General features: G+C 43.5%; 2 protein-coding genes across 3 annotated transcripts; both read right to left on the minus strand.

Moving 5' to 3' along the window:
• Positions 1 to 8,152: 8,152 nt before the first annotated feature.
• On the minus strand, positions 8,153 to 12,585 carry rpl3 (ribosomal protein L3). Its single transcript, XM_083931866.1, has 9 exons — positions 12,560 to 12,585; positions 11,019 to 11,211; positions 10,605 to 10,773; positions 10,124 to 10,259; positions 9,742 to 9,928; positions 9,394 to 9,656; positions 9,213 to 9,308; positions 8,988 to 9,107; positions 8,153 to 8,753 (listed from the first exon to the last, which is right to left on the minus strand). The coding sequence occupies exons 1-9, from the start codon at positions 12,560 to 12,562 to the stop codon at positions 8,709 to 8,711; spliced, it is 1,212 nt and encodes a 403-aa protein (XP_083787992.1). The 5' UTR covers positions 12,563 to 12,585; the 3' UTR covers positions 8,153 to 8,708.
• A 1,742-nt stretch (positions 12,586 to 14,327) lies between these two features.
• slc25a39 (solute carrier family 25 member 39) lies at positions 14,328 to 26,195 on the minus strand. 2 transcript variants are annotated; one of them, XM_083931479.1, is made up of 12 exons: positions 26,041 to 26,195; positions 23,462 to 23,570; positions 22,666 to 22,725; positions 21,606 to 21,656; positions 19,983 to 20,092; positions 19,820 to 19,887; positions 19,558 to 19,682; positions 18,984 to 19,157; positions 17,640 to 17,749; positions 17,084 to 17,165; positions 16,906 to 16,986; positions 14,328 to 16,023 (listed from the first exon to the last, which is right to left on the minus strand). In XM_083931479.1, exons 2-12 carry the CDS (start codon positions 23,559 to 23,561, stop codon positions 15,905 to 15,907), a joined length of 1,080 nt encoding a protein of 359 aa, XP_083787605.1. In that variant the 5' UTR covers positions 23,562 to 23,570; positions 26,041 to 26,195; the 3' UTR covers positions 14,328 to 15,904. The 2 variants fall into 2 exon arrangements, with proteins under 2 accessions (XP_083787605.1, XP_083787606.1); XM_083931480.1 differs by lacking the exon at positions 21,606 to 21,656.
• Between the last annotated feature and the right edge of the window lie 923 nt (positions 26,196 to 27,118).

The following is a 27,118-nucleotide window of genomic DNA, read 5'->3' on the forward strand; positions in this document are numbered from 1 at the left end:
GGAGAGCCACTGTCCTGCATGTTTTTAGGTTTCTCTCTGCTCCAACACACCTGATTCTAATGATGTGCTCGTTATCAAGCAGCTGAAGCTTTTCACAGTTTGATAATCGTTAGACTCAGGTGTGTAAGAGCAGGGAGACACTTAAAACATGCAGGGAAGTGGCCCTCCGGGAGCAGGATTGGACACCTCTGATCCAGATATTAACCGGCAAGGCTGCATGTGTGAAAACGCAAATATCCGATTCAGTCGGACGAGACTTTCAGAGTTTTTACTCTGCCAGCTCCAGAGTACAAAGACCACTTTACCTCCGAGTGGGCTCATGTCCTTCTTCTTTGCAAACCATCTGGAGGTGCAAACCAGTGCGTACGCCGCCAACTGGTCCAGAGCGTGAAACAACCAACAAGCTGGTCACATACTGCCGTTTTGTCAGGACTGCACGGGGTCATCCCTATTTCATCCCCGGTCGCATAAGCCTATGTCTTGGCTGATTTAATTTAGCATTTTGTTATGGTTAGAGTCAGGGTTAGGAGGTAGGGTTAGGGTCTACATAGGTCTATTTGCCGGGGACCCTTACTGTGAAAAGCGGGAAACATTGGACCTTTTTTGTGAAAAGCGGGGAAACATACAAACCTCTTCACATGGAGTTTGGCGCTCTTAAACTTGGAGCACTTGCTATGAGCTTCAAAACAGAAGGGTTTACTGTTTCAAACCAGTTGGATTTGCAAACACACCAGGTTTTAGCCGAGGGTTGGGACAGTAAACGGCGGTATTCGACGTCCAGAACGGCCCGCTACAACTGGAGCACGCTCAGGAGACGCGTTTGCTACGCATACAGTCCGTGCGGTCACTTTTCTTGTGTCGCACATTTACGTCACGCGGACTCACGTGTGGCAGTCGGGGTCCTCACAAGAATAGCAGCACAAATGCGTGTCTGAACGTGAAGGGACTTGACGAAGGCAACAAAAGAAGAAACGATGTGTAATGAAGATAGTTAGAAAACAACTTTACCTCAGTTATACAAGGTGAAGACAGAGTTAAACGCTTGTAGAGATCCTTCACAAGCTTGTTTTTTCAGCTCAAACTGACACTTTTGTGGTAGTTTGGCTCCTTCTGCACAGATACACCTCTTTATACAGCGGTGAGCGTGTTGCTCTCTCACTCTCTTCGAGGTAAGAAGCCTCGACATGTAAGACGCAGACGCTCGTGGCATCTCTCTAGGACGTCCCCGAGACGGAAACACAGCTTTGCAATAACACCGGCGGGTTTATTCTACCGTCAGTTTCCCTCGTAAAGAGAAAACCCAACACCTTTCTGCACCGGTGCCCTAAAAGCAACGCTTTCAGGGCCTGACACACCGCCGTGAGTGCGTACACGTGCGAAGAAGTGCTCACATAACGCAGATACACTAAACAAATCTATTTGTGAGACAAAGAGGAGTTCATTCTTCAGGTTTGTGGTGTTTTTTATTCCTAGAAACCACTTCGCTGCATGAGTACGGTTCTGTGTGTGCGGCGTGTTCTCCCCGCGACTTTAAAGGCCGGCAGATTCATCAAATAAGTAGAATAAAAGTTTCTATTAGAAAAAGTGCTGAGATCCTGATTTGCTATTATCTGAGTTCACTGACACAAGCCGCTCGGCATAAATTCGAGGGGGGGAAATGTGTTAACGTAGCAGTCTAAATGAATAGGGCTTCTTTTGATTTTTTTTATGTATAGCCATCTGTATTCAGAATTCATAAGCAGAAGTCATTTTACAAGGCAGGATTACATTAGAAGAGAAAGTGCGTGTGTGCTGGAGAAGAGGCTTAGAGATACTGGCTTTAATAAAGCAGCACCTGGCCTCAGTGCGGCTCTCACTTTCCTTTTTGATATGATTTACGAATGAATAAGTGGGTTTCTGTACTCTCTCCCCCCTCTCAGGTACCCTGTCTCCCTCAGAACTTTTTCAACTTGTCACTGAGGTTGTGAAAACCGTCGATACTTTGATACTTTTTAGGTACCGAGTGTTAAAAACGATGCAAACTCCGATATTATCGAAAGTACCGACGCTCTAAAGTATCAACACTGAACACACTGACGCACAGTAACATTATCTTACCAGTGTCCTGCACCTGTGGGCGACATTTTGATTTTCCCCTGTGAATCATGGCAGCAAACAATGTGGTGCATTCAGGTACACGTCGTAAACTCACGGTGCATTCAGGTAAACTCTGAGAAACTCAAACTGTTATCGTAAAAAACGCCCTTCTGCCTCCCAGGAGTGGCTTTTTCTGTGGTTTTGTGCGTCTGCACTGGGAACATCAATATTTAGAGCACGTGCCCCCGATGAACACGTGGAAGTAGCATTTACTTTTATTTTGAAGGACCATTGGAACATGACTCAGGGGAAACAGAAATAAACACCAATTCATGTCGACTACAAGAGCTGTTAGAAAAAATATAATAATGTGAGGTTCTGAGAATGAAGGTTGCTTCATATTATATATTTTTATATTTTAAATTGTCCCCTGTGCGTTCCCTTACAGAATAAAATACATTTCCACCATAAATTGGTACATTTTAAAAGATCCCTCTGAACCACAGGACATTTTGTGGTGGTTTTGTATTTATTTTGACTACATTTTACATTTCTATGTGGACATTTTGTTTCTCTTTGTGCTCATTTTACGTCCATTTTTTGTTGTTCTGTATGTCTTTGTTATTGTTTTGCATCTTTTTGTGGTAGTTTCGGCTCTTTTTTGGACATCCCACACTTCTATGTCGTTGTTTTGTTTCTCTCTGTGCTCATTTTACATCTGCTTTTAAATTATTGTGTGTGTCTTTGTCTCTATGTGGTCATTTTGTGTCTACTTTCAGTCATTTAGCATCTCTTCGTGGTTGTTTTTGCATCCATATATTATTTTTTTTGGTCTATTTAGTCTCTTTACCTCAATTTTAAGTTGTTCTGTGTGCCTTTGTGGTAGTTTCGGCTCTTTTTTTGGACATCTTACACTTCTATTTCGTTCTTTTGTTTCTCTCTGTGGTCATTTTATGTCTATTTTCAATCATTTAGCATCTCTTCGTGGTTGTTTTTGCATCCCTATATTATTTTTTGGGGTCTTTTTGTGTATACTTGTGGTCATTTAGCATCTTTTCATGATCATTTTGTGTTTCGCCCCTGACCCTGGGTCTGTGCCTGGTAGGCCCGTTCAGTAATCCATCCGTGGTTGGCCGTGTTGCAGGGAAATAACACAGTCAGTCAGATCGAAGATTGATTGTAAAGCTGTTGTTTTTACTGGGACACCAGTTTAAGACCCACTGGTTGGGAGTGACAAGTGCTCAAAAGTATATTTGAAAATATGGAACAATCACTAGACTGCAAGTGCCCATTAATCTGTGTTATGCAGCTCCTGACAGCTTGATTCACTGTGCAGGTGTGGGATAAAACATCCCCTCCTCCTCCTCCTCCTCCTCCTCCTCCTCTTCTTCCTTTGGCTCGTTATAGAGGTAGAGTTGGACTCCAGAGGAAGTGAGACATGCCCTTGAAGAGTCAAAGCCATTTTTTGTAGTTGTTGTTGTTGTTGTTTCTTTGGCACAGATTTGGACGCTGCACAGTGATGTCAGGGCAAGAGCTCTGATACTAATGATATTAGCACCGGAGCTATATAAGCCGGACTTCCTGTTTGCTAGAGGGCACGAAGTGTCAATCATTAGAAATAGGACGAGAGTTACGGGGGGAACCCTCTCCTCGGGAACTCTGCTGTGTGATGTTTTTGCCGAGTTCCTAAATTTGAGATCGCAGTGAGTGGGAGAGCCCTGAGATCTGCAGTTTGGGAGGAATTAGTGTTGTTTTGTTCTTCTCCTCGTCCTCTCTTTAACTAATCAACGAGTCTCTGCAGTGGCATGCGATCAGAGAAGCGGTGGGAGCAGCCTGGTGATGGATGTTAGGGGCGAGGGTCCGTGGACGGACACACGGCCTCCGGAAACAGAAAGTACTCCGTCTCTGCCCTGCGTTCTTTTGTGAGGCTGCAGGGTTACATAACCTCACATCAAACTGACAAAATGCCCTTTCTCTGACTTTACCAGACGACGTTCCGGGACAGAGGAGGCGAGCACCCACGGGAGCCTCGTGGTCCCGTGTCACCTGAAGCCTCCGAAGCCTCAACATTAAGTCACAAAGGAGGCGTTCGACAGTCTCCTCTCTGCACGGCGACCAAAGGCAACATGGAATATGAGTGTGGATATGAGGCATGTTTATCTTCCTCCTGTGCGTGCGAACAGTGAATCTGCATATGTGTGTGTGTGTGTGTGTGTGTGTGTGTTTGTGCTGACCAGAAAACAGTTGCTGACTGTGCTCACCCCGGGTTATTTTTGGGTCATGCAGAGTTGAATGGCAACAGAGAGCTATGAGCGCGGTCAACCAACTGAAAAAGAAAAAACAGAAAAAATCACTGGAGCAAACATAGTCTGACATGACACATTCACATCACCCCCTCTGCTGATACAAGCACTACGGAGCTCCGCCGCCGCCTGAATAAAAAATATATGGACCAGAGAGTCTGAGCTATGTCACGGCTATTTTACAAATCATCTGAAGCTTTTAAATCCAGCTCTGAAGAGAGGGAGGCTTTAAAAAAAAAGGAAGAAGAAGAAGAAGAAGAGAGATAAAGAGGAGGACCCAAAGTAGGCTACAGCACAAAGTGCTCGGGGATGCGTGAAGCAAATGGAGCACCGCGCTCTGCCCTCTGGTGGCGGTGGGGGACGGTGGGAGACGGAGTGCAGAGCTGCCTCCGTCAGCTCAGGGAACGCCGTGTCCACGAACGGGCCTGGAATACTGATGCCACGGTGCAGGGGTGCAGGAGCTGCAGTCTGGCAGGCCCACGAGGAAACGCTCAGGCCCTCACACTCACCGTCCTCTACACACACAGACGACCACGGCCCTCCCTGGGATGAAATACAGCTTCAGTCATTTGATGTGAAAGGGAAATATCTGCATTAAGAAATAACAAAACACACACACACACACACACACACACACTTGCATCTTTTGAAGGACTAAAGCCTCCTTTGACAGTCATTTTCCACCTGTTTACACCTCGACCCGTGACTTGACTCCTGCTCAGTTTTAGTATAAAAAGTATGAAATGTAAATATAAAACCTCTCCGGGCCAAAAGAAATGTGTCAATAACACAAGCTGCTATGTTAAAGCCTAACTCTCCAGCTCCTCCTCCATGCTGCAGCAACCTGTGGTGCATCTGACTCCACCTTGTAACAATAAAGGATTTCCACGGGGCTCCAGAAAGTGACTGTTTTCAGGCATGATTGGCAGTTGAATGGCGTATATTTTTTGGTTAATAAACTCATTATTTAGTTTCCAGAAAGCCTAAGGTGACATCTGACCGACACTCCGAGACCCAGAGACGTTCAATTTACGTATGTTGATATAAGCGCATAATGAAAGAACCACAAATTGAGGCTCAATGAATACAAAGGGTTGCAAACAACCAAGAAATGATGCAAACAACCACAAATTGAGGCTTAATCAAGACAAAGTGATGCGAACAACCACAAATTGAAGCCTTAAATGACCACACAGAGCCATAAATGATGCAAAGCAAAGCACAAACTGATGAAATCCTCATATTTTAGGAGTTGGAACCAGCAAATGTTTGGTGTTTTAGTTGAATAAACTACTTCAAATCACCTTAAATCTTAAGTATGTCCTTAGAAATGAGTGATATGTATCAATGAAAGCCAAAGGTTTGATACACAACACCTTTATTTAGGTGTTTTTGTGTCAGTCAGTGAGAAAGGCACAGACGTAAACACAAATACAGAAATGAAAGTGTCAGGTGATCGTGTGTTCATGTAGGAGCCCTTTGTTCAGAACTGAAACATGATTGAGACCATTTCCAGGAGGGGGACAGTCAGACACCGTCGGACCAGCGGCGGTCAAGCCTTTGGCCTCCATCGTGTGTAATAATGGTGCTAAGCGTGTGGTCGTCCCCTCCGACCGTCTGTCCTCCTGTCAGACGGTCGGAGCCACGCCGCAGCACCACACTCCCCCCACCCTGCAGGACGGACCCGCCTCTGACTGTGCCAGGACACACACGACACACAGATGCACACACCTACTCACAGGTACGAGCAACTGCACACACGCTCCCACTCACATAAATCAAACGCCTGGGCCTCCTCTCTGCTGTCCCAGCATGCACCTTAGTTACCTGGCTGCTGTCCACTAGCAACAGCCGCTTCCTCAGGACTGGACTGGAGGTTCCACCGCAGGATAGCGCACACACACACACACACACACACACAAATATAGTCACATAAATTAGAGACGCAGACAAAACAGAGTCATAGACGGATCACTGGCTGCACCTCTGTGTGAAGAGACTGTTAACATTTCTTGTTTCAAGTCAGACGACTGCAAAGAGAAGCAAAACAATCACAAATGATGAAAAAAATATGCAAAACGTATACAAAACAACCGTAATGTGACACAAAACAACCCTAATGTGACATAAAAACAACAACAAAGACGCAAAATAGTCACAAAGTGAAGGAAGATAAACACAAAACAACCACAAATTTACACCAAACGATCACAAAGAGACAAAAAAACAACCACAAAATGATCGCAACGACGTGCAAATGACATCAAAGCACGATGACTATAAAATAATGCAAACAATCAAAAGATAATTTGGTCATTATCAGGATAAACCCTGAGATGTATTATGTAGTTTTCAAAAGGGTCCTGAAACATTAAGTCACTAAACAAAAAGAAAGTTTAAAAAAAAGATGTTAAATTACCACAAAGAGAAAAAAATACATCCGAAAAACAGGCACACACAATCAAGAAATTACGCAAAATGACCACGCAGAGATGCAAAATGACCACAAATTCACGCAAAATTGCCGCAAATGCCATTTATATTAAATATGTGTTCAGTCAGGGGGCCTCACGCCTGTGTAGGAGGGGCGGGGCCTTTTAAATGTCTGTGTCCAGGGACTGGTTGTCCCATAATCTGTGGGTCATTTGAAGTTACTAACAGCATTAATGGATATTATTTCATATTTAAAGTTCTTTATGTGGCATCCATTTATGACACTGCAAACCCAACCCAACTCTTAATAATTAAGTTGATTATAAATCAGAGTCTTGACCCATTCTGACTCCTTGTAGGACGTGTCCCCTCGCTGGTGAGAGATGGAGGACTGAACTAATAGGAGTGAACGGTGCAGACAGGCCTTTGTGAAAAGTGCACACAGATGCTGTTTGAGCAGAAGCACGGGGTCATGAAGAGGAGCGTCTGCTGGGACGCCTGAACCGCACCTGAACAGGGCGGGGGAGCAATTAAAGGCATAAGTGTGCACCGTTAACGGCCACGTTCAGCAGAGGGAGCGTTATGTAAAGCAGGGCAGTGTGGGAGCTTTGAACCGCAGCTCGGCTTCTGCCGCAGCAGGGCACAGGTCACAGCCTCTGGAGGGGCTTATGTAACAGCAGGGCCGTCTCCGTGACCGTCCTCTGGACACAGTGACACGGGGCCTCACCCTGCTCCTCCCACATGCGCAGCTTCTTTTCAGGGGCTCAGGGTATCACAGCATTCTTCAGAGGAGATTTTCTGCTTTGGTGGAGAAAATGTCCCAATTCCTGAAACTACGCTCACCAGAGAACATTCGTCCTTCAACTGCAGGTTAATGGAAGTCAGAGGGGCCTTGAGAAATCCTTATTTGTGCTAAGAGTGCTGAATATTATGCAGAGATTTCTCAGGGAGGCGTTTTTGCAGGAAGCCTAAATGGCCTGTGGAGCCCTCTCAGGGTCTCCCTCATTACCTGCTGAAGTGCAGGTTTTAGTTTTGGCAGTGATGAGTCAGAACGGATGATGGCGGGGCTTAATTACTGTACTGTGACAGCTAAGAGTTCTGATGTCAGCTGGATGCAAGCCGTACAGCTCAAGGACACATGAAGCCAGTTAGAAACGTGCAACGCTGGCTAAACGGAGCGTCTTGTGTCCAGTTCTGCAGAGGTGGCTGCTCTCTACACGGTACAGCCGGCTGGACACGTTCAACAAGCTCAGTGAGCAGTAACTATTATTCAAGTACTGTAACTACAGATCAGAGGGAAATGATGCACAGGATTACGTCAAAGATCACACAGCTAAAACATGAGTTTATTAAATGCTTTATTTAGGAAATGCATGGACAGACAACTGCACTTACAATGGAAAAATAGTTCAAGAAGTGTTAACTCACTGTGTTAGGTTGCGTTTCTGTGGTAGAGCAGCGTTTCCACACAGACACTATGGGAGCATTGACACTCACTTTGGTTGTATGTGGTAAATCTGTCTCGTCACTGATTGAGATCAGTCAGCCACAGTTGGCTGCCGTCTCACCCACAGTGACGGGGTTAATATTCCCTTCTACGACAACTCACTGCAGCCACTGAGCAGACGCAGCAAGTGCTTTTGGAAGGGGAACACATGTACAGTACATCTGAAAGTCAACCATTGGTCACTTTCAATGCAAAAGACCCCAAACACTTTGTTTAAGTTTCAAATATTTAACTACCAGCTGACCAGATTTCCTCCAACAGCCTAGAGTAGGTGTAATTACCTTAATAAAGACACATGATGCATTCTTTGGGGTTTTTGGTTTTTATTAAATCACTCTGCAGGACAGTGACGGTGCAAATCAAAGCAGAGACATTTGTGGACAGCGACTTTAAGCAGTCTCTTCCTTGGTGATTCGGTCCTTCTTGAGTGGTCCCTGTGAGGAGGAGGAGAGAAATCAGTTGTACGCCAAAACTATGAAAGTCATGCGTTTGCTTAGAGCAGCCAATTGTTTCCAGAGAGTGAACAGGGAGCGAGCACAAACAGGCACTGCTCCCCTGCCTCACTGGAGCTCAATCTGGCACTGGAATGGAACCCAGAGTTCATACTGAAGAGTGAACCAGGTTACGAACAGTGCGTGGAAGCTGACTAACAGGCCGGGGAGTCTTACCATGAACGCCTTCTTTTCCTCCACGGTCTGGAAGCGGCCGTGCCCGAACTTGGAAGTGGTGTCGATAAACTTGAGGTCGATCTTCTCCAGGGCACGGCGGCTGGCCTGAACAAGCAGAGACTAGAAAGGAAAAAGGGGAAAGAGTTAAATATCATCTCCCTGAGAGAGTTTAGACACTGTACTTTATTACAAATACATTTAACAAACACTATATTTTGTTCTCACCTTGCGCAGAGTCAGCACCCTCTTCTTGGTCCCCACAACGCAGCCCTTCACCATGACAAAGTCATTGGTCACATCTCCATAGTGGACAAATCCACCCTTTAAAAGAAAAACAGGAAAAGTCAAATCTTCTGCTTCCACGTAAGCTGCATCAGTGCGTACAGGTTGCATGTCCGGTTCTTACCAGGGGGTTGATGCTCTTGTTTGACAGATCGTACTCTGTCGCGGCGTTGTTCTTCACCAGCTTCCCATCCTTGGTGTGGTAGCCCTGGCCGATCTTATAGATCTTCTTGTTGATCTCTGTGCGGTGGTGGTAACCCTTCTGACCAGCACGGGCCACAGAGAAGGCCACACGGGCGGGATGCCATGCTCCGATACAAGCCACCTTACGCAGACCACGATGGGTCTTGCGGGGAAGCTTCTTTGTGTGCCAACGGCTGGTGACACCTGTGGAGGATAAGATGCATTTGTTAGATTCGAGTCCGCACTTTTCTCCCTGTTGCAGCCAACGAACCACCCAAAGGACACTTACCCTTGTATCCGTGACCCTTGGTGATGCCAATCACGTCGATCATCTCGTCCTGAGTGAAGACGCTGTTGACGGGCACGGCCTGCTCCAGCTTCTCACGGGCCCAGTCCACTTTGTCGGAGATGCTGCCTCCGTTGAGCTGCACCTCCATCAGGTGAGACTTCTTCTGTCTCAGGGGCAGCAGACGCATCTGTGCAGATAAAACACGGGTTAGAACAGAAAACAGCTAAAACAAATCTGTATTTAAGAGTCTGTAGTCTCAGAAGGAAGGCAGCATGGAAGGTATCCTCATAATAGTCGGGCGCCATGCCTGACGCAAGATCCGTGGTCTCATCACTGACAGAGCAGCAGGAAATTACCTCATTTAAGCTATAATCGTACCAACCTGTGTGTGGGAGATGACGCGGATGACCTGGCAGTACTTCTTCATGGAAGCAAAGTCCTTCTCCAGCTGCTTCTTGCCCTCATCATCCTGCCATTTCTTGCAGTACTTGGTGAATGCCTTCTTCTTGGACTTGTACCTGAGAGCACGCAGCGGAGAGAGGACACAGGTTGGCACTGGTCCTTCATAACCCCGGGGGGCCAGCGGAAGAACACAGTGCATAGCCGCTCACCCTCCCTTCCATGTGGACAGGGGGGTGCCGAGTCAGCTTTTGGAGGATTTCGGCTCATGGCGCAGTTTCTAAGAAGCACTTTCCACTGGCCAGAGGAGCCCGGAGCTCATCAGGGCACAGGGCACCTGAGCGGAGCTGCCACAGGGGCCACCGTAATGTTAGACTCACTCAGTGAAAACACACATCTGAAACATTTCCACTGGGCAACTAACACCTGCTTCAAACACTAACAGGAGTTTACTTTAGACTCACCAGTTCTTGTAGAACCGACGCTTGCACTCGTCACTGACGTGCTCGGCGAAGATGGTCTTGAAGGAACGAAGGCCGCGGGGGGTGTTGACGTAACCCACAACTCCGACCACGATCATGGGAGGCGTCTCCACAATGGTCACAGCCTCAACCACTTCTTTCTTGTTCACCTCTGCAGAGAAAAATAAAATTATAGTTCAGCTTTGTGCAAAGATCTTCCAATTTTTAAGTAAGCACTATTTCATGGTATAAACTGCGCTCAGTGCTCGACATTCAGCAAGGGTGTAAACCCATTATGTCCGCCCGTCGAGAGACTCATCATAGACAGAAACCATACACGATCAGTAAATTTAACACATCTGCACCCCTACTGTTTCATGTTCCACATTAAATTCATCTAAATCCCTGTCCACTCACTTGAGCCAGGTCTGTCGACCTCACGCACGATGTGGGTCATGCCGGCCTTGTAGCCCAGGAAGGCAGTCAGGTGCACGGGTTTGCTGGGGTCATCCTTGGGGAAGCTCTTGGCCTTACCGCGGTGACGACGACTCCTCTTGCGGGGCAAGAAGCCCAGGGATCCGTGGCGCGGAGCCGAAAACTTACGGTGGGACTGGAGAGAAAATAAGAAACCTGTTAGCTGATCAATTATTAGTCAGGGGTGTTCAACATTTTAGGTAAAGGATCCCTTTGAAGGAGACAGTCCAGCTACTATAAACACTGTCCTGTTGCCCTCGAATTTTACTAACACCGTTTCTCCTTGGGGTCAAACTGACCGCAGCAATTTAAACATCCAGAAATGATCCTAATAAACATTGTTACTCTGCATCTATCTAAAAAAAGTTATTAAATATCTTGCCGATTGGCCTAAAACAGGATTGAGGGATATTTGTGAATTTTAAAGCAGATATTATCTGTAAATACTTTTTGTTAATAATAATATTTAAAACAGCAACTTCCATTATCAAAGATCAAATAATTGAACTGTAAAATAGATGCAATCATGTTAAAATAATTTGATTAAGAAAAAGACACACTGATGTTGCACGAAAGCATAAAGGATGATATTTGGAACAAAGGTGACTTCCATTAAGGACTGTTTCACACATTTGATAGTTACTGCAAAAAAAAAAAATACAATTAAATTGATCTGATTAACAAAAGACACTAATGATGCATGAATGCATAAAGGATCATTTGGAACAAGTTTAATCTTCATTATTAAGGACAGTGTTGCTGTTTCACACACTTTAATAGTTCAACTGTAAAAGAGACAATTAGATTTATCTGATTAACAAAAAGACAATGGTGTTGCATGAATGTTTGCATGATACTATATAATGTCAATTTAGGATTTGCTAGGTTTCCCAAATATAGTAAAAGTCATAATTATAAAACAAAAAGGATCAGTGTTAAAGATTGACCAAGAATAACACGAGGGTTAGAGTAAGTTGAGTTTTGTAAATTACATTTAGTGAAGCCGAATTTTGCATAACACTAAGGTGACAAATGCCACGTGTTAGATTTGCAGTTATTATACTTTATCTAAAAGCTGATTTAAGTTGTTTGCTTAATTGCAAGAAACCCGGATGAACCACGTTGTTAGCACCGATAGCTCATTACTATGAATTAATGAACGACTCAAGTAAACGCTTAAATAACTAAAGAGTCATTAAAGCTTTGTCTCTGCAGTCAAATAAATAATTAAAGTGTTTAAAAAAAAAAGTAATAACTAAGATAATCACATGTAACGTGAGCGGCCTCTGCCACGCTGCCATTTTGGATCCTGAGTTGCATTAGTGGTTACAAATAAACCCCGAAAACAACTAAAAGTCACACAAATCTAATAAAGACAGTAATAAAAACCTTCCATAAAAGTATTCTGAGTGTTTAAAATAAGTGAAATCTAACGGATGGTTGAGATAGCAGACGGATTCCTCAGATGAGGCGAGGAGACTCACCATTTTGCGTCCGATCCGACTGAAAGAGGACTTGCGAGAGGAAGACGCTCTTCTTTATACATGAACAAATATCGCGAGATTCAGCGGGAGCATCCTCGAAGAAGCCCCGCCCCCGTGATTTCACCCTGGGGATGTAGTAACTCCAAGCAGCCGCTAGATATCGGTGTTTGACCTTACACCTGATCTAATAAATGTGATTTTAAACACTTTGTGACCAAATACTCTTTAGTTTAGTCATTTTATAATAAAACTCAACTGATTTTGTGTCCAAAACATGTCCCGAGAAAGGGAAAAGAAGCCCAGAAGAATCCAAACAGGGGAAAGTTTCTAAAAAGACCCAAATATACGCTACGCACAGAGGCGGATTAATGCACAGGCTCGCCGAGGCTGCAGCCTGGGGGCCCCGGGTGTGCAGGGGCTATTTTTCTTTCAATTTTATTTATATTTATATAGTTGATATACACTCACCGGCCACTTTATTAGGCACACCTGGCGCTTAATAAAGTGTCAGTGTGGTCTTCTGCTGTTGTTCCCTCTCTGTAGAAAGTCAGGGGTGGTGTGTGTTCACAGATGCTCTCCTGCATATCCTGTTGGAACCAGTGGTTATTTGAGTTACTGTTGCCTTTCTATCAGCTCCAACCAGTCTGGAGAGGATGAGGAGGAGGAGAGAGGAGGGGGAAGAGGAAGAGGAGGATGAGAAGAAGAGGAGGAGGAGGAGCTCCAACCAGTCTGGCCATTCTCCTCTGACCTCTGGCATCAACAAGGTATTTAAGCCCATAGAACAAAAGGAGAGCGGAGGAGGAGAAAACAAGAGGAAGAAAACGAGGAGGAGGAGGAGTGGGAAGAGAAAGAGGAGGAGCAAGAGGGGGAGAAGGAAGAGGAGGACAAGAGGAAGTAGAGAAGGAGGAAGAGGATGAGGACGACAAGGAAGAAGAGGAGAGGAAGAAGAAGAGGATGGGGAGGAGGAGGAGGACAAGAGGAAAAAGAGAAGGAGAGGAAAAAGAGGAGGAGGAGGAGCTCTCCCCATTTTCTGTAAACCCTAGCCCCAACCTCATCTCTGCACTAATCATTCATAAAGGCGGCTTTAAGTTCCTTCTTCCTGCCTCCATTTATTAACACTCATGGGTGGACTCAACTAAAAGGGTTCATTCAGACCTGAACATTAAGTCTTTTACTGTTACATTGTATTATTAGGACATTTTCACCTGGTTATACCAATGTTTGGATCTGTCTGTGTTTATGAAAATGACCACATATGTACTTAATTATGCCCCGTTTGCTCGTGTGAACACACAATCTCAAAACTTTTCTTGTTGGTCTTGATGTAAATAATCATCTCAGTCATTTTCATGGTGATATCTGAGGGTTTGTTTCCCTGTTCGCATGAGAAACATACTGAATATGTAAATGCATGAGGTACATTATACATATAAAGGTGTATTCCCCCCTTACTCATGAAATACTGATACAAAATCAGTTGCTTCTTTGCTATTTGTCCAACGTTGACCCTATTTTGGCTTAAAATCACCACCTTTGTGTTATTATATGAATATACGATTATGTTTTCTCATTCATTTACATCGAATATTTGTCTTAATAGTGTATTTTTACATAATTTAGTCAAGGAAAAACATGATTATAACAATTTATAACACAGCTGTATTGTTCACTGAGGTGGAAACTGTCTTTAAACGTATTAGTGTATTTAAGAAAATGTACAATTTAGTGTTTTTTATTATTTTAATGTTATTAAATACCCTTTCTTAATCATAACCTTTGCACATATCCTGTTGTTTTTACAAACTCCTCAGGGAAAAAGTCAAAACAGCATAAAAAAACAAATCAAGCAGTCATATTTATTACCATTTCATCCAATAATAATAATAAAAATGAACACGAGACACACGTTTTAATGTTAAGGCAGCAGAATTTTGTTTAATGCTCCAGTGTCGTAGCGAGTTTTGATGTTGTGTTTATTGTTAAAGCCTTTGATCAGCAGAACGCCACCGGGGCGACGTCACCTGCTGTGTTTTCTTCATCACATTAATTAAAATGTCTTTAAATCCTTAAATCTGTGGGACTCTGCGGAGGCCGGCTGCAGCTGCTCTCACAGATGATTGTGCTCTAAAAGTTCACGACACCTTGTAAAAAACGACCACAGCGTAAAAAGCTAAATTCACACGCGCCAATGAGAACGTTCTTCCAAGACGTCGCCCTTTAATTTTATCATTTCACCATCAGCTGTTGTATTTCTCTATAGTGTCGCTCTCCTGCAGCAGAATACGTTCAATAAACATTAAAATAAACATGTTTTCTGATTTCATTCCAGTACATAAAACTGATTTGTCAGTCACCTACACAGATGTGAACAATATCCATGCTTTAAAGGAATGCAGGGGGGCGCAACAAGCTAACGCGGGTTGACTCATGCTTCAGCGGTCAGTGCGTTCACGTGCACGTCCGTAACACGAAAACGGCCTCACCCCGGATTATTGAAGTTCCCCTCAACATGAGAGGGGGTCGAATGGGGATAATGAGGGCGTAGCTCGACCTCCGTGCAGCAGGTGGAGCTACGCCATCACACACCTGGACTGAATAAGGCTTTTTTTTTACCGGTTCACCTTTGTAAAAATTGCAAATGGCCGCCTTTAGGACAGAATCACGACAGAAACGGGTCTTCTTGGTAGTGATGTTACTTGCCGTTGCGAAGTCCTCCCTCGGTTTAAAGGTAACGCTCTATTGTTGTTTTCGGCGCAGTTGGTTCCTGGTTCACTCTATTTCCTGGTTAAAAGCCACTGCTGTAGAGTGGGGAGCATGCGCAGACGAGAAACCCGGTAATAATCAGAGAGCGCTGTTGACATGCGCGGGATAATCGGGGCACTAAAGGAGTTCTCTAGGTCTGTTAACCGGGGTATGAGAACCCTGATTTTACCCGGGGTACGGTGTTTTAACCCTTAACTCGAATATAATCGGGTTTTTAATCTGCATGTAAACGCACTGAGTGATGCAGTTAAGAGGGTTTTGAATGTTCTCATGAAGCGTTACACAGAGTTGAACACGTGCACGGCGTTGTGTGATCCATGCCATTTGTACCTTTGCGCATCACCTTATTTTAAGATCCATGTTGAATGTTTACTCCGATAATAAACGCACATAAAGCCCGCGGTCCGAGAGCAACCGTCCGTCTCCAGGCTGGTTGTTGGTTCGTGTTCGTGGATGTGTTCACGTCTTATAACAGTCTGTTCTGACACATCCCCTGAATTGTGGGTGAATCCTCTTTTTAATGTTCACACAAGAAATCAAACGCAGGTCCGTCTGTTCCTCGGGCTCGCCTCAAGTCGGCATTCAGGAGGCCAGCCGCTCTCGGTCGAGGTTCATCTTTTGGAAGAAGGTCTTTCCGAACTCATAGGTGCTGATCATGACGGCGCAGGCCGGGGCCACTTTGATCACCCTGGGCATGAAACCTGGAAGAGACACACACGTTTTACACGGTTGGACAAAGCAAACGTTGGAAAAAGGAAATACTTCACCCCCGTAATGATCATTTATATAAAGCTGCATTCTCTCTAATGTCCAGCAGGGGGAGACTCCACTTAAAGCTGCATTCTCTCTAATGTCCAGCAGGGGGAGACTCCACTTAAAGCTGCATTCTCTCTAATGTCCAGCAGGGGGAGACTCCACTTAAAGCTGCATTCTCTCTAATGTCCAGCAGGGGGAGACTCCACTTAAAGCTGCATTCTCTCTAATGTCCAGCAGGAGGAGACTCCACTTAAAGCTGCATTCTCTCTAATGTCCAGCAGGAGGAGACTCCACTTAAAGCTGCATTCTCTCTAATGTCCAGCAGGAGGAGACTCCACTTAAAGCTGTATTCTCTCTAATGTCCAGCAGGAGGAGACTCCACTTAAAGCTGCATTCTCTCTAATGTCCAGCAGGAGGAGACTCCACTTAAAGCTGCGTTCTCTCTAATGTCCAGCAGGGGGAGACTCCACTTAAAGCTGCATTCTCTCTAATGTCCAGCAGGAGGAGACTCCACTTAAAGCTGCATTCTCTCTAATGTCCAGCAGGAGGAGACTCCACTTAAAGCTGCATTCTCTCTAATGTCCAGCAGGAGGAGACTCCACTTAAAGCTGCATTCTCTCTAATGTTCAGCAGGAGGAGACTCCACTTAAAGCTGCATTCTCTCTAATGTCCAGCAGGAGGAGACTCCACTTAAAGCTGCATTCTCTCTAATGTCCAGCAGGAGGAGACTCAAGTTCAATGTAACACAGGAAGAGTAACCTTGACGATCATTTTTAGGGGGTGAAATATTCCTTTAGCATAAAGACGGCGAACAGTGAAGTGTGTACCTGCGAAGAGGCCCCTGTAGCCCACCTCAGCCCAGATACCCTTCATTATGTGCCACGTGGACGTGGTTCTCTTTATGGAAACTGGGAGGAAAGGGAGGAAATTCCTGTTCAGAACACGGCAAACACACACGTCTCAAAACATCTGATATAAAATACATGAATGGAAACAAGCACAGACCTCCCAGAGTGTCCATTTCTCCCAGCTGGATCTGTCTCCGTGTCTTCACCACGTCAAAGGGCAGCGTCAGGATCGCAGCGATCTGGACGCCATGACAGATGACAACAGTCATATTCTACATACCCGTGTGCAGTAAATCATTAACTTCAGACTGTTAGATCGCAGCTGTGCACGGAGGGCAGCCATTCATTCATATTGCACAACGTTACAGTGTGAATGTGGGTCAGACGCCGGCCTGATTTCACAGGTTTGAGTGTTGTTGCGACATATTTATTCAGTACAGTTAACTGTGTTTTCTCAACGCTCTGATTTATCTCGCTCTTACAGGATCAGGGCACCAACGGTTATCAGGTTCTACCTTTGACTGGTGAATGTTAATGCTGCTGTCTGTTTTATAATAATACAATAACAGAGCGCCCAAGCTAATGGAAAAAAACAAATACCTACACGACAGGACAGAGTTCGCAGACAGTTGAAATGGGATCAGAGTAAAAGAACGAGGAAAGACCGTCGTGTTTCCTGGTGGTGACAGAGGAACAGGTGTGTGGTTACTCACCGCTCCAGAGACGGCGCCTGCAGTGAAGCTGATGGAGAAGTTGGCCTGAGTCACTCGAGACTGTTCGCACAGCCGCGCCTTCACCAGCTCATAGTTAAACCAGTACAGAGCTGCAAGCACAAACAAACACACACACAGTTTGTTTTCACACTCTCCCAAATAACCCGCACGGTTGTTTTTTCCATTTTCTCCCTCTTAAATGTTTTTTTGGGGGGAAGTTTTCTGTATTTGGGGTGGCAGAAGCTCAGTCCATAGGTGACTCGGCCGGGAACAGTAGGGTCGCAGGTTCGAGTCCCTGCGTGGACCATGAATGGAGCGTGGACTGGTGACTGGAGAGGTGCCAGTTCATCTCCTGGGCACTGCCGAGGTGTTGTTGATCCATTGGCAGCCCCCTCGCTCTGACATCTCTCCATTAATTGCATGTATATAGGTCCTGTTTGTGCATGTGTGTATTTCGGGCCTGTGTGTGTGTGTGTGTGTGTGTGTGTGTGTGTGTAACGTGAATAAAATAATAATAGAGTGAAATAATTTAATGTCCCCTTGCGGGATGAATCCTTTCTTATCCGTTTAAGCACAGAAGGGGTCTTATGCCGTACAGATTGTAAATCCCTTGAGGCAAATTTGTGTTTTGTGATGTTTAAATAAAAAAGACTTTTGCGTTTCTGCATCACGTCAGAATCATAGGTGGAGAAAAAGGGTAAAAAGAGTGACAGAGATGGGTTCTTTCCTACTCCATACTGTATGTTTAGAATAAAAATATGAGTATTATTGAGTCAGGGGTAGGATTAAATAACTTAATACTTCTTCCTACTCCTATGCGTGCGTGTAAATGTCTTCTTTCATTTTCTATTTTGTCCGATATACCGCTCTTGTCTTTTGTTTTACATTATTTTATATTGTTTTTATTATGTTTGTTGAATTTTACATGCTTGAAATAAATATGAACAATACAAATACAACACAATTTTTATTTACCCCCCTGTGTACACGTGAAAGGTCACTAAATAAAAGTTTCAAAACATCCACATGAACTTGTTAAAAGCACTCCAACTGCTTCATCGTCTGCTATATGCGTTTCAAACTGTAGTTTGTGCAGAAATGTAGTTCAGAATTACACTTTCAGCATATTTTCACAGATGTAGAGAGTAAAGATGGTTATTTAGCCGTGATCTGATCCGAAATACTGAAGATATTAAATAAAAGCAGACGAGATCTCCACCGTCACTGTAACAAACATGAAGTCTACAAATGTTTGACTGATTTTGCATCTGCTATCTCAGTAACAACTCCCTCTAAAGGTATTTTTAATCATGACGCTGCAGTGTGTGGTGCTGCTGCTCTCACCAGAGAAGGGAACGTCTCGGAGGACGGTGGGTCCCCAGCCCCTCCACAGGGACATCAGCCCGTGCTGAGCCACAGCAGAGCGGATACACACCCGCAGCTCGCTGTAGGACAGCCGGCGGGACTGCATCTTGGTCCTGACGAGCTCCAGAGGGCTGATCACCGTCACGGCCCCCACTGCAACACACACACACACGTTGGGAGTCAAACACCATGTGCCTTATGCCTGGCACACACTAAAAGACTTCTTAAATTTTAAGTAAGGTCGAAAAAGTGACATGTAATGATAAATGCACACCACACACTAACAGATTCATTCATATCTACGATCAAACATGACTAAACGTGTAATTCCGGTGTAAAATCTATCATTTGTTCAGTCTTTTTCGGAACTTCCATACATTAGATAAGCATCGAGACGTTTTATTTTGTGTAACAACTGTTACCGAAGGAATCGACCGCAGTCGACTGAAGACGTAAACGGAAACTAGTTGAGACTTCTGTCTGATATCTGGCAAAGTTTTCGTGCTATTTGTGCAGAAAATTCTGAAAGAAAATTCAAAGAAAATGGACTCACATCTGGCCAGCCCCCCGGCAACAAGAGGGATGTGGTTGCCCTGGAAACCCAGACCGTATCTGAGGAAGTCCCGCAGCTGGTCGTAGCAGGTGAAGTAGATGACAGTGGCAGGTACGGCCATAACCCTAAATTAACACGGAATAATAATATTAATGTTTTGTATGTGGACGTTTTCAGCCGCGAAGGCGTCAAGTGTTAGTAAATTTGAGGGAGGCATGAGGGTTAAATATATTTTTTTCTGAGTGAGAGTTTGGACGCTCACAGTGTTGGTGGAAGTCCACTCCACAGAGACCTGAGTCCTTCGTGTCGGGTGATTTTCACAAAAGCATCCTGTGGAACAAACAAACAAACGTCAACACATTTTGATGCATTCTCTGTGCAGAAAGATGATGTGTGTGCAAAAGCAAAGCTGCAGGTGAACTCACGAGCGTCCCACTGAAGTGTGTTGGTGTTTTGTACCAGCTGGTGCAACTGGTTCCGTTCTGACACACGTAGATGTGATCCATGAGCCCGTTACAGTACAGGAAACACTTCCCTGTGAGAGACAGAACAACCAGGGGTCAGCAGGGGTCAACGTACTGCACGATCCCTGCACATTAATATGATTCAGCTCAGTTTTCATGTTTTCTAACAGGGGAAAGTGATTAATATTGCTTATGGCCACACGCCCGATCTCGTCCGATCTCGGAAGCTAAGCAGGGTCGGGCCTGGTTAGTACTTGGATGGGAGACTGCCGGGGAATACCAGGTACTGTAAGCGCTAGGGCTGGGAACAGTAGGGTCGAGTGTGTGGACCATGAATGGAGTGTGGACTGGTGGCCGGAGACCCCCTCTCTGACATCTCTCCATTAATTGCATGTATATAGGTCCTGTTTGTGCATGTGTGTGTGTTTCGGGCCTGTGTGTGTAACTCTGTATAACAACTTCTTCTTCTTCTAATAACACATGAGATGGCAATGACCACAGAGTCAGTCTAAAGATAACATCATGGCCGTCCTTGTCACTGCTTACTTTGCCTGTTTATTCAGAGCTGGTTTAAGATACGACTATTGACACACACGCACAAAAGAAAACTCTCTAAAAAACCCACTCTGTATTTTACCCTGTTGAAATATCCCTGGAAACAAATACATAACATTTTCTAGGGCGGGATCACGAGTCAGCGGGGGGAAAGAAAAGGTTGAATTTGAAGCAGAGAGGTGCAGCTAACATTTTTTTAAGGGTTGTTTTGTGCTTCTTAGGGCGCACTCACACTGTCCATCCATACCGTGCCCAAACAGGTTTTACGGGTAAAGCCTAGTTCGTTTGACCAGTGTGAGTGCAACCATACCGCGCCTAGCTGCCGCAAGCTTGCCATCCACGGCCCGTTTGGGAGAGGTGGGCTTTAGTAAAGCACGTTTGCAAATGTACGAGCATGAGGAATACGGTGGTTATGACGTAATTTTATGTGCGCCTGTTGGGACATAGGAAAAAGAAGGAGGGACCATGCGCGGACATTTAAAACAATGGCGGCAAAAGGTTCACGTTGGTGTGATGCGGAGGTGGAGTGTTTACTGCAGATTTGGTCGATGAAAAGATTCAAAAACAGTCGACAAGACGCACAAAAACTCAGAGGTCTACGGAAAGATTTGTGAACAAAGCGACGCATCGCCATGACGTCATCAATGCGTGTGACGTGTTACGGCGTGATGACGTATGGACAGCAAGAAGCATTCGTCGAGGCCCAGGTAGTGTGAGTACAAACGGGCCTGGAGGGGGGGACAAGGACCCCAAAGCACGGGGCACGGGACTGAAGGACAGTGGGAGTGCGCCCTTAAAGGTACCAAACTGAAGAATCGGGAGATGAAAAGGTAGTTTCAAAGCCAGGTATAAAACTGCTGCTACATAACCAACAAACATGGACTGAAAGGCCAAGGAGTGAAACAAAAACACGCACATGGATCTAATCTTCTTGGCAAGTGATGCTAGCAGAGCATGTTCTCACACAAAGAAAGGGGGTGTGTTATTTTAAAGTGTCAACTTGCAGTGACAGCAGTGTCAGATACTTACACTTGGATGGGCGGATGACGTCACCCCACGGAGCAGATTCACGAGCCAAAGCTACGAAACAAAGCAAAGGGCAGGACGGAGAGGAAAAAAGGACACAAAGAACACAAAGAACAGGTGTCGGGGGGTTAGTAAAGCATCTCGATGCACCCAGAAGCAGCTGTTAGAAGCACAGTCTGAATTTAAAGTGTAATTCCGGCGCAAAATCATCCCAGGGTCTTTTTCGGCACCGACATACATCAAATAATCCATCGAGACAGTTTTTTTCGTGTAACAACTATTAACGGAGCAATCCAGGAGAGATGCTAACAGCCGGACGTGGCTAACAGTGATTAGCTCGGGGCAGTACGGTGAAGGCATTCAAAGGTCTTTTTTAACCACTAATGCTGCTGAAAATAACAGTAAACCTCTGCAGCAGCATGAGAAGAGTCCCTACACACACAACAAAGCACCAACAACGTAGTTAGTGAAGCCAGAGTTTATTTAAAGAGTGTTTTAAAGACTTACCTGCTGGCCCCTGTACCAGCTCCTCTCATAGTAAAGTCCATTCAAGTGGATTACCAAAGTCAATCCCAAAGGAAGGAGACCATTTGTGCTTTGTTTTGTGTCTTCTCAGCTAGTGTATGTGTATGTATTTGTGTGTCTCTGTGTATATATTTGTGGGGGTGGGAGGTTTGTGTTTTCATGGTGTTTTTTTGTTTATTTTTGTTTTGTTTTCATTCTCTGTGCTTCCCACAAGTATGAAAAGTGCCATATATATAAATTTGCTTTGTTTCATGTGTAAGGACTCTTCTCATGCTGCTGCAGAGGTTTGCTGTTATTTTCAGCAGTATTAGTGGTTTAAAAAGACGTTTGAATGCCTTCACTGTACTGCCCTGAGCTAACCACTGTTAGCCACGTCCGGCTGTTAGCGACTCTCCTGGATTAGTTAATAGTTGTTACACGAAAGAAACCGTCTCCATGGTTTATTTGATGTTTGTAAGTGCTGAAAAAGACCCTGGGATGATTTTTGCGTGGGAATCTTCACTTTAAGTTGATGTATGATGTAAAACCACAGAAGTACCTCGGTGGAACGGTGTTTGCTGAGCCTGCAGCCGGATCTTCACAACGTCCAGCGGTGTGACTGTAAACAAGTGCATTTATAGATTCAGTTATTACCATGACATGTAATAAGTTCCTAGTTTTATTAGGAACATGTAGCCCAAATTAATGCAGTCTGATACACAACAGTCCTGCAGTGAATAGTCCCTGCATGAAGCGTATAATGTTCAGTTTTTGTTGCAGGTGTTCCAATTATTTTGTCCACACCATTTAAATCAATGAGGATGGACTAAATAAGAGAAACATCTCGCTGTGTAGTGCATTTCATTTCAACAGTAAGGCTTCAAATAAGGATTATTTTCACTATCGAGTGATCTGCAGAATATTTTCTAGATTAATCAATGAAATCTATGTTTCCCAGAATCCAAGGTGATGTCTTTAAATGTCTTGTTTTCTTATTGATATTCAGTTTAATATGATATAAAACAGAGAAAAGCATGAAATCTCCATATATCAGAGGCTGAAAACTGCATTTTCTGCCATTTTTGCACAAAAACGACTTCAAAAATTAATCGATTATCAAAATAGTTGATAGCTTTTTCTCTCGCAATCGACTAAATCACTGCAGCTCTGTTCAACGACAGAACCCCGAACTAAATCCTCCAAAAATGAGTCAACAACTCTTTAAAACGGGTTCAACAAACACTGAACATTGGAATGAAGGAAGTGCACAAGACAGAACACTGCAGGAAACCATAACAGTTGCATTTAGAGACGTACGAGTATCTGTTCTATATTCTTTGTTTCCATGATCTCACCAAAAATAGATGTGAGGAGGGCTCCGGTGCCAGAAGCCAGCATCTGCTGCACCGGAGAGATCGCTGCAGTCACGGGGCCCCTGACGGCTCGCTCCCCCATCCTGCACACCTGTCAGACGATAAAAAGAACACTGACACTGAGAACAATTTGTCCTGGAACTAAACTTCACTTGTGGCCGGGTGCCTTTGTCCCCTTGTTATGTAAAACAACTGAAGGAGTGTTGGTGTCCTGCACCCTCAGACACCAAACACTGAGTTTGTGTCCGGTTACGTCTGATTGTGTGACGCACGCTCCTGAAAAAGCGTCATAGCAACAGAAAATTAGGTTTAAAAAAGCAGGAAACTCGAACAGCACTGAAGAGCTCCTTCAATTCAATTCAATTCAAATAACTTTAATGCCCTTAAGAAACATCGCTCATACAGTTTAAAAACCTTTGTTGGTGTGCGCTGGGTGAGTCTAGACCAGGGGTCTGCAACCCACGGCTCCGAGGCCTCATGCAGGCGGCTCTTAACTCCCTTTTCAGTGGCTCCTGCAGCTTTGCCAAAAAATAACATGGACATAAAAGATGTGTTTTTTGCACAGTGGACAATCTTTCAAAGGGAGCAACTGTTCTCTTGATGACTCTAAGAATCGCCCGTAGGTGTGAATGGTTGTCTGTCTCTGTTTGTCTCTATGTGTCCTGTGATAGACTGGCGTCCTGTCCAGGGTGTACCCCGCCTCACCCCCGATGTCAGCTGGGATCGGCTCCAGCCCCCCCCCCCCCCCCCCCCCCCCGCGACCCCGAGATAAGCCGTTGAAGATGAATGAATGAATGTTTAAAAATATTATGTGAAACTACTAAAATATGCGTCACATGCTACGGCTATCGCTTTTTTTTATAACAGGGTAATAATAATCATAATAGTAATAGGAATGAAATGTCTGTTTTCTTTTTTTTCTTTCCATAATTTCATAAATGCAACAAACATTTATGCAAATGCAACATACATCATATAACTATATATACAACTTTATAAGCTGTGAGATCAAATGTGTTTTGCTGCTCCAGACACATTTTACTTGGTGAAGAGGCGGCAAAATGGCTCTTTTGACAGTAAAGGTTGCAGACCCTGGTCTAGGCGTAGTTGTTGTAACGGGGTCATTGAAACATTGTGATAGCTTATCTACGACGTGCATGTCACCACACCAGCACAAGAGAGGGCCTCACCTCCTGACACACTTTAAAACAATATATACAATAAAATATCAACTCTAAGAAAGTAATACAACTGCCGAGCTGCACGGTGACCTCTTTAAAAGAGGAATAACACATTTTAACAATGATTATTTCATATTACTGGAGTTTATGCATCCCAATTCTATGTTATTATGTAATATTCTGTTGAGTAACCTACATCTCTGTGGTCTCTATTGAGGGAGTGTCTGATAAATAAAACATTTAACATAAAGAAATCAAGACACGTCCTCTGGAAACAAATCCATCGCACTAGTTGAGATGTTTAGGATGAATGTTCTTTGATAAAATGTGCACAATGTGGACATGTCACATATGAACCTTCCCTGTTTTCCTACCTGTGTGGCTGCCTTTGTTTGTTCCCCGTGTCCTGATCTATTTCTGGCCTTTATTACACTTTAGTGTGACAGTTAAAGCCACTCGCCCTCCAGGGTTTGTCTTGACGTTAAGCTGTTTTACCAAACAAGTCAAACATGTAAAGGCAGTGGAGGCATAAAAGTACATTTTTACTGTAATAATACTGTAATGACGTTATAACTGCACTACATGCGTCTAACAGCTTTGTAGTTTCTTAGCAGGCGACAGTTTTTCATCCTTTTCCTGTCCAGTAAAAAAAATAAAAATAAAATATAAATATATAAAAATAAAAATGTTAAAAAAATAATGTTAGAAATAAAAAATACATTGTTCAATTTCAGTTAAAAAATATGAATATATAAAAATGTAAAAATATATCATATCAAAAATAATATAAGTTTCGTTTTTTTCTACCATTAGCTAGCTAGCAGGTACTATAACACCTATAACAGGCAAATACACAAATATGTGCATTTATTTTTTATTCAACAGCTTTATTTAAAAGGAGTTGACATACTTTAGATACGAATAGTACACATGAGAGCATGTGTCAGGGGTAACAACAAGGTTATGCATATTACAAAAGTCTATGGTTTTAATAACATATCACAAAAGTCTCATTTGACTGCCTCTCCATTTGCTGATTTGGTGATTAGCTTAAATTAAAGTCCCATTTCTTTTTAAAATAACATAATAAATAAGGGGTTTTATTAAAAAAAGACTATTATGAAGATGAATTTTGGCAAGAAATAAAAGCAGATGTATCAAAAAGTAACATGTTCCTTCTTTCTTGTGGTAATTAAGGAAACCAAAAGCAACATTTTAATCAAAAATATAACTTTATATTTTTACCCACACTCGAGGAAAGGAGGAAATGTTGTGTTCAAAGTCAGTAGGCCTGAAAATGTGCTAGCATGCTAACAGCTAACCGTTAGCATTTCAATGAAAAATAGCAACGTTACAAGATAAAAAGCGACCGTTACTCACCTCTACTGTCGCTGCCGGCGTCGTTGTAAAATGGAGGTGTCTTCGTCCATGTCAGTTAGACGTTACCTTGCTGCATTTAAGAGCTAAGCCACCCCGTCGTGCGGCAACTTATCGGGGTTCTCCATGGCTGATGACCCGTAAACATGCTCCTGAAGGCAGCTCGTCACTGAAATGACAGCGCTCGGTTGATGGTAACCCAAGATACGCGGAAGTCTCGCGAGATATTTACGGTTAGGCCTTCACCGTAAATAATTACGGTTAAATTGTTAGTGTTATGCATTTAAGTCGCAAAGTTAAGGTTAAATGTTTGATTTTCAAGTTTTTAAATCTAATGGTTTTGGATAGAAAAGGTGGTCGAGAGGCAAGTCTCGCGATAGTTTTTGCGAGTACCTCCGGTTACCATGGGTTACTTTTTATTTTTTTTAAATTTAAACTTGGTTTTCATTATAGATGTTTTAAAAAACGACATCACTTATTTTTTAGTATCTATAAAAATATACAGAACTATTTTAAAATATATGTATACAAAAAACAAGTAGAAAAGCAAAAAAGACAATAGACATTTTAAATGGAATTTCATTGCTAGGCAACAGCCTTGGTCCTTGTTAACTTTATTCACATACACTGGTAATTAAAGACAATAAAATCAGGTTTCTGTTTTGTAAAACAGCTAATAATAAAAGATTAATAACATACAACTTTTTGATAGGAAATATATTTTCAAAAATACCAAAAAAATAAATTAGTTCCTGTTAAAAAAGAGGTTAATATCATTTCACAGTGCTTGACTAAAAGAGCATTCCCAAAAATTTCTTGTGTTTCATCTGTGATGTGACAAAAAAAGGAGCAGCATTGAATATAAATCTAACAATTACAGAATAACAGGAAAACACATGTGCAGTAATTCAAGAAACACCTGTTTTAATAATAATAATCATAATAATAATAATCATAATAATAATACTAATACTAATAAGGGGGGTTAGGGGTCAAAGGACTTGGTGAAAATAGTGAAAAAAACTCTTGTGCAATAATAACATGCTCCACCCTAAATATACATATTTTATTTTAGTATAGT

Source organism: Echiichthys vipera, assembly GCF_963691815.1.
Source record: "Echiichthys vipera genome assembly, chromosome: 17".
Taxonomy (NCBI): domain Eukaryota; kingdom Metazoa; phylum Chordata; class Actinopteri; order Perciformes; family Trachinidae; genus Echiichthys; species Echiichthys vipera.

Coding starts and splice junctions, on each gene's coding strand:
- rpl3 (XM_083931866.1), bottom strand. Junction 9,309..9,393: donor ACAAGAGCATCAACCCCCTG/GTAAGAACCGGA, acceptor TTTCTTTTAAAG/GGTGGATTTGTCCACTATGG. Junction 8,754..8,987: donor AGGAAAAGAAGGCGTTCATG/GTAAGACTCCCC, acceptor TCCTCCTCACAG/GGACCACTCAAGAAGGACCG.
- slc25a39 (XM_083931479.1), bottom strand. CDS start 23,561: ATGGGGGAGCGAGCCGTCAGGGGCCCCGTGACTGCAGCGATCTCTCCG. Junction 20,093..21,605: donor CGTCATCCGCCCATCCAAGT/GTAAGTATCTGA, acceptor TGTCTCTCACAG/GGAAGTGTTTCCTGTACTGT. Junction 16,024..16,905: donor CTACAGGGGCCTCTTCGCAG/GTACACACTTCA, acceptor TGTCTCTTCCAG/GTTTCATGCCCAGGGTGATC.